Source organism: Heterocephalus glaber, unplaced genomic scaffold, assembly GCF_053883595.1.
Source record: "Heterocephalus glaber isolate CG9 unplaced genomic scaffold, H.glaber_assembly_v1.0 deba00001442, whole genome shotgun sequence".
Classification (NCBI taxonomy): Eukaryota; Metazoa; Chordata; class Mammalia; order Rodentia; family Bathyergidae; genus Heterocephalus; species Heterocephalus glaber.
Genome location: NW_028258296.1, coordinates 55,072,670 through 55,079,426, shown reverse-complemented (window position 1 = coordinate 55,079,426; position 6,757 = coordinate 55,072,670). Strand labels below are relative to the sequence as shown.

General features: G+C 38.7%; 1 protein-coding gene across 1 annotated transcript; it reads right to left on the bottom strand.

The window, feature by feature from the left end:
• Window positions 1–3,377: 3,377 nt before the first annotated feature.
• LOC101724454 (olfactory receptor 5V1) lies at window positions 3,378–4,331 on the bottom strand. The gene has a single exon (XM_004854131.3). The coding sequence runs from the start codon at window positions 4,320–4,322 to the stop codon at window positions 3,378–3,380; it is 945 nt and encodes a 314-aa protein (XP_004854188.3). The 5' UTR covers window positions 4,323–4,331.
• Window positions 4,332–6,757: the final 2,426 nt, after the last annotated feature.

Below are 6,757 nucleotides of genomic sequence, written 5' to 3'. Positions count from 1 at the left end.
TGTTTTTTCTTTTTTATCCCCATTAACTTTATTGGTACATTTGAGGTATACAGTACAGTTATGTTCATCATTGGGATTTTTGTACCTTTACATGATGTATCTTGGTTCTTATTTTTTCCCCATTTCCCTGCCCTCCCTTTACCCCCTCCATCCTTCCCTATTTACAAAGACTTTATTTCCATTTTTTTCTTTTTCTTGTATTTTTTCCCTTCTTTTCTTTCCCTACCCCTCCCATTTCCCCTACTCTTTTAGACCTTTCCTTCCTATTTCACAATATCAATTATACATTTTAATTATACATCCTTATTTACACTTTTAGTTTTTCACACCAGAGAAACTATTTGGTATTTACACATGTGTGTCCTATTTATTTCACTCAAGAGTATGGCCTCAATGTGCATCCACTTAGCTATAAATGTCTCTAGTTTCTCATTTTTTATGGCTGAGTAGTACTGTGAAACAATTTGTTAATCAGCTTCCGATTTTATTACTTTTAGTAAACTGGTCTTTGAAAACTACCCAGAAGGCCATTGATTTGTGTCAAGGGACATGAGCAGTTATGGAGTTAATTTATGTCTTCAGTATGGTTTTGAGCCTGTTCTTGTCATCACCTCTGCTTGATGATGACATGCTGCTCCACCCACCCACATCTGTGGTTTGGTGGGTTAGAGAACACATAATTCACACGGACAGTTCAACTTATAATATCACTTTGTATCCTCTGAGCAAGTAAGTATTCAGTATCTTTTGAAGCCTAGTGGCAGTCAGTAGTTATTTCTCAAAAGGAGAAGAGTTATTTGAAGAAGAGAAGACAGGGCTTTGCTGTAAATTCTAGTAGATTAGCACTATGATTCTTCTACTGGGGATTCAGAGGGTTTTTATGCCATCCTAGGTGTCACACAGCCTTCAAACCTCATGGAGCTGATGAGTTCAGAAGGTCTAAGAACTGGATGAAGGTGGCTCTTTCTTATAATGATTTAAGTTGTGATTATAATGACCAGACTTAAGAATTTTTCAGGACTTGGGGGATGTAGCTCAATGGTAGAACACGTTCCTAGCATGTTTAAGGTCCTGGATTTGATCCCTAGCACCATGACAAAATAAAGTAAAAAATTATATAAATATAAATATATTATATGAAATTATATATGAATATATATCAGGTAATATTTTAATAAGGTGGCCATTATTTCAGGTCTCCAGTTACCATAATCTTTTAACCATTGTCAAAGATTTCTGTAGATTAAATATTCTGATTACTGCTCAACCAAATGACCTCTACTACTTCAGAATCTCACCATTGACTGAAATCACAGAGCCTATTTCTGTGATGACAGTTCCCAGTGCCATTCTAGGCTTCAGAGGATAGCCACTACAAGTGTTACAAGGACTCTGGTGCTTCTTTTATCACAGGCAAGAGGCTTTTGTAGGGGATTGTGCTCTGGTCTCTCTTTGAGTACTTAAATTTGGGAACTAGTGTAAGAGGATCACATAAAATGTACTCATTCTAACATGCTTGTTTCCCTAAACCTTTTGATTTCCTCCTCTATATTATTCCAGAGATATTTCAGGCATCTCATCTTTATTGAGTCTTTTGAACCTTGAATCTAGGTTTCAACCAACCAATCAAAACAAACAAAAACAAAACAATAACAACAAAACTGTTAGAGACACTCTGAGCTTCTCAGTATAACACATTGAACCAATATTTCTGAAAAGTACACCCATAAGAATATATTCAAGATGATTTAACAATATGTCTTGTCCTCTTTGGTCTAGCATCCTAAGAGTCCATTATTATAAATATTCTCGTGGCTTCTTTCAAGAAAAATTGGTAAAATCTTGATATTTTATTTTGGTTTAAATGTTATAATCTTGTGGGCTATACTTTGAACTATTATTCTGGGATTGGACCCCAATTAAGAGTCTGGCAGTAATGAGGATTTTAAGAGGATTAGCCTTATTTACAAAAATATTGCCTCAGGTGGGGTCATCACAGGGTCTTTAATTTAAGGAAAGCTGGTCTCCTCAGATAGGAGAGGTGGGGCTGCTTTCCATGGTAAGAAAGGTTAATGGAGATTTGAAGATTTAAGGCTCTAAGATTTGTCCAAATCCATTGATATTTTTCCATTTTAATTAACAAGTTTCCACCCATTCCCCAGCTAATGCCCTAATTGACACATAAGAGACCTGGAGAAATTGTGGATTTATAGTTCACTTGGTAATTCTGCAATTCAGAGAATCAGATTTTTTGTTCCAATATTCACCTTTATCTGTTTCAAGAGACAAAATATTTTCTCATTATCTCACCTTGATTTGAGTGAGGAATTGAGAGCTAAACTAAGACAATCACTTTCTTCCTAGAAGCTTTGAACTACAGTCAGCAACAGCCCTATGTTAACTATGCAGTAATGCTCATTCCCACCACAAAGGTTTAAGGTACTCCAAAGCTTGATTGTCAATGGACGTTTTATTTCGTGCAATGACTACTGATACTTTCAAGCATTTGTTTTGTAATTGTGCACCATGGACTATCAGATTCCTGTCTTCATCATATAGGATGTCACTAACACATTTCAACACATTGTATCAAGATATCCAGTCCCACTTTGGAGGATCTGTTTCCTAGAACAACTCTTGATGTAAAATGATGTATTTGTTAGCATTCAAAGTAGAAATTTTTAAAAGCTGGGTATTACAACATAGAGGAATTCAATGCCAGAAATAAATTACAAAGTTGTTGGGAAGGCTAGAAGAGGGAGAAAGGGAAAAAAAAGATGAACACAATTTTCTACATGGAATCAGCCAATGTCACCATAAATACTCATTTACTACTTCCGTGACATTATGTCTGGATCAGGAAGAGCTACTATGTGAGACTGCATGCATCAGTTGATATCACCCCAGGAATCTACTTCTCTCACTGCAGCTCTAGTCTGCTGGTCCTGCTGCTATGAGACCCAGGAAACACTTACTTATTTTTCTTTCTTCTCTGACTGAAAAACAGATTTGTCATGATTCCAAGTTTCATCTAATATCTCACATATGACTCTTATTGGTAAAATCGAAATTGGAAGTCTGCTGGAAAGGAGATCTGAGAAAAAATATTGCTGCACTTTCTCTCCCTATAATGTGGGGAGAATGTAGAAGGATAGAGATGATGTTGAAAACCAGCACAAAATCAGAAACATACTACCACATGAGGAAGGGCAATGTGAAAAAGGAGGAGCAAAGAGTTCTTGGGAGGAACAATTTCAGGAACTAGTATGTAGGAAATGAGAATCCAGGTAGAGATACATGCTCTAACGCTATCTGGATTGCAATTTTCTTGGAAAGTTTCTCAGGTGGATATATACTCCAGTTTGAAGACTACTATTCTAGACATTGATATTGTCAGGGAGTACAAACACTCTACTCAGCTTCTTTAGGGCACCCTTGACCTCCTTGTTTCTCAGGCTGTAAATGATGGGGTTCAACATGGGGGTCACCACACAGAAGAGAACAGAGACCAGGATGTCCATGTCCAAAGAGGAGCCTTCACTGGGCCTGACATAGTTGAAGTTGGCTGTTCCAAAGTAGACCACCACCACGGTCAGGTGGGATGCGCAGGTGGAGAAGGCCTTGCTCCTGCCTTGAGCAGAAGGGATCCTAACGATGGCTGAGATGATGAGTATGTAGGACCCAGCAGTAAACAGGCAGGGGCTCACACCAATGGTGGCACTGGCCACATGGAGCACAGACTCATTGACAGAAGTGTCTGAGCAGGATAGCTTCAGGAGCAATGGGATGTCACAGAGAAAGTGGCTGATCTCATTGGGCCCACACAGAGTGAGTGTGGCTGCCAGCACCGTGTGTGTCGCAGAATTCACCAGCCCACATAGCCAGGACCCAGTCACCAGGCAAACACAGACCTTCACACTCATGAGCACTGGATATTGAAGAGGGCGGCAAATGGCTACATAGCGATCATATGCCATGGCAGCCAGTAAGACGCATTCAGTGCCAGCACATGTCACGAAGAAAAAGATCTGGGAAAGGCAGCCTTGGTAGGAGATGGTCTTCTTCTCCCGGAAGAAGTTCCCCAACATGACTGGCATGGTGGTAGATGTGTAGCAAATGTCCAAGAAGCTCAGGTTGCTGAGGAAATAATACATTGGCATGTGGAGAGCCAAGCTGACCCTGGTGGCCATTATTATGAGCACATTCCCCAGGAGACTTGTCAGGTAAATGGCCAGGAAGACCAGGAAGAAGACACCCTGCAAGTTGGAGTGATTTGAAAATCCCAGGAAGATGAATTCAGTGACGTATGTCTGATTGCTCATTTCAAACAGTGTCACAACTGCAAAACAGGAAGAGAGAAATCACAGTGAGAACATATTAAGACCACCCTCAAATGGGTTTGTAAACCTACAGAGCTAAGTTGAACAATGTTGCACATACTCTTCTCACAGATTATTCATGGTTGCTGTTTGGTAAGAACAGACTTGATCGAACTCCCCTGATGCCATTCCATGCTCCTAGGGCAGAGAAGGTGAACAGGTCCCAGCACCAGGAAGGAAGCTCCCCCACTGCCATTCCACACTCCTAAGGCAGAGAAGCTGAGCTGGTCCAGCACCCAGAAGGAAGCTCCCCCGCCACCATTCCACACTCTTAGGGCAGAGAAGGTGAGCCAGTCCCAGCACACAGAAGGAAGCTCCCCTGGTGCCATTCCACGCTCCTAGGGCAGAGAAGGTGAGCTGTGCAGGCACCAGAAGCAGCCCCACCCCATGGAAATGAGAAGACATGTAAACAAGCCTCAAAAACAGACTTCCAGATCACCTACAGCAACCCCAAAGGGAAACAAGATGGAACAATCTGATACTCAACCACCTGGACTCTCTGAACTGGCAACAAAAGAGGATCTGGGAAAAATGAAATCAGAAATAATTACTCAGATAACAGCAAAGATTGTGCTCATAGTGCAAGACATGATAAATAAATCTAGAGAAGACACTGATAAAAAAAATAGAGGATCTGAGGAACATGATGGAATCTCAACCTAGGAAACAAATGGAATCCATAAAACAGATGCAAACAGATTTCCAGGACATGAAAAACTCCATTGAAAGTCTGCGCAGCAGAATGAACCAATGTGAGGATAGAATTTCACATATAGAAGATAAGATTGCAATTAGTGAAGAGGAAAAGAAAAATTGCTTTAAAATTGTAAGGGAACATGAGAAAACAATCCAGCAGCTGCTAGATGATGCAAAGAAGAATAACATAAGACTGATTAGAGTCAATGAAGAAACAGGAGAGAGTGCAGATGACATAAAAAATCTCTTCACAGAAGTGATGGCAGAAAACTTCCCAAGCAGGGGAAAAGAACTTGACATACAGATAAGTGAGGCCTATAGGACTCCAGCTAGCCTTGATCAAAAAAAATCTACACATTGGCATATAATAGTTAGGATTCCAGAAATCCAACAGAAGAACAAAATTCTAAAAGCAGGAGAGAAAGGAAACAAATCACATACAGAGGGAAGCCTATCAGAATCACAGCAGACTTCTCAATGCAAACCCTCAAGGCAAGAAGAGCTTGGAGTGATGTATTTCAAGCCCTAAAGGAAAACAGCCTCCAACCCAGATTGATGTACCCTCCAAAACTATCTTTCAAAATTGATGGAGAAATAAGATACTTTCATGATAAAGAGCACCTCAGGAACTTCATGAATACCAAACCGGCACTCCAAAGAATTTTAGACAATATCCTAGGAAAAGATAATGAGGATCACAATCCCAGGAAACCCAGCAGAATGAATCTATTAGGTGGCACAAATTAAACACAAAGGGGGAGAATCCAACAAAAAGAAAAAGTCATGACAAGGCTTTTAAGACTTTTGACTTCATATCCCTAATGAGTGTATAATTCAATCTTGTTATTGTACTGATTAGTATTTTTCTGATTCTAGAGTTGCACACCTTTCCTTGTGCTGGCTATTTATCATCTTCTTATTTCTACTTTTTAATTGGGTTGTCTATTAATGAACTGTAAGAGTTCTTTATATATTCTGGTCATAGATTATATGCATTGTAAATATGGTCTGTTTAAGGGCTATTTTTCATTTTAATGATGTCATTTAAAGTTCTAAATTTTGATGGAATCTCATTTATCAATTTTTTTCTTTTATACATCATGTTTTTTGTATCCTAAGTGTTCTTGCCTACTCTAAATTCATAAACATTTTCCCTTATAATTTCTTCTTAAAGTTTTATAGTTTTAGTCTTTCATATTTAGGTTCATAGATCCTTTCAAGTTATTTTTATGGATGGAAATAAAGGGTTGAGGTTAATTTTTTACATACAGATACCAGGTGTTCTAGTGCCGTTTGCTGAAAACATTATCTTTTCCTCGGCTCTTGAATTGAGTTTATATTCTATAAAATGCTAAGGTTAAATAATCTTTCAAAACTCAGTGGACTATATATGTGTGGTTCTATTTCTAGATTTTCTGTTTTATTCAAATGATCTATATGCCTTTCCTTAGAGCAACACTGCCTTGATTACTGTAGCTTTTGAAGAAGTCTTAAAATCAGGTACTAAATGTCTTCCAACACTGTTTTTTTGCTTTTCACTTTTCTAGGTCCTTTGTACTCCTACATAACTTTTAAATTTCAATATCTAATTCTTCATTTATACCAAGTATACACAGACCTGAATTTTTTTATATACCTTGTGTTTTCTAATCCTGCTAAATTCAAATACAAGTTCTAGGGGC

Excerpts from the sequence above, each read along its gene's own strand:
- LOC101724454 (XM_004854131.3), bottom strand. The coding sequence starts at position 4,322 with ATGAGCAATCAGACATACGTCACTGAATTCATCTTCCTGGGATTTTCA.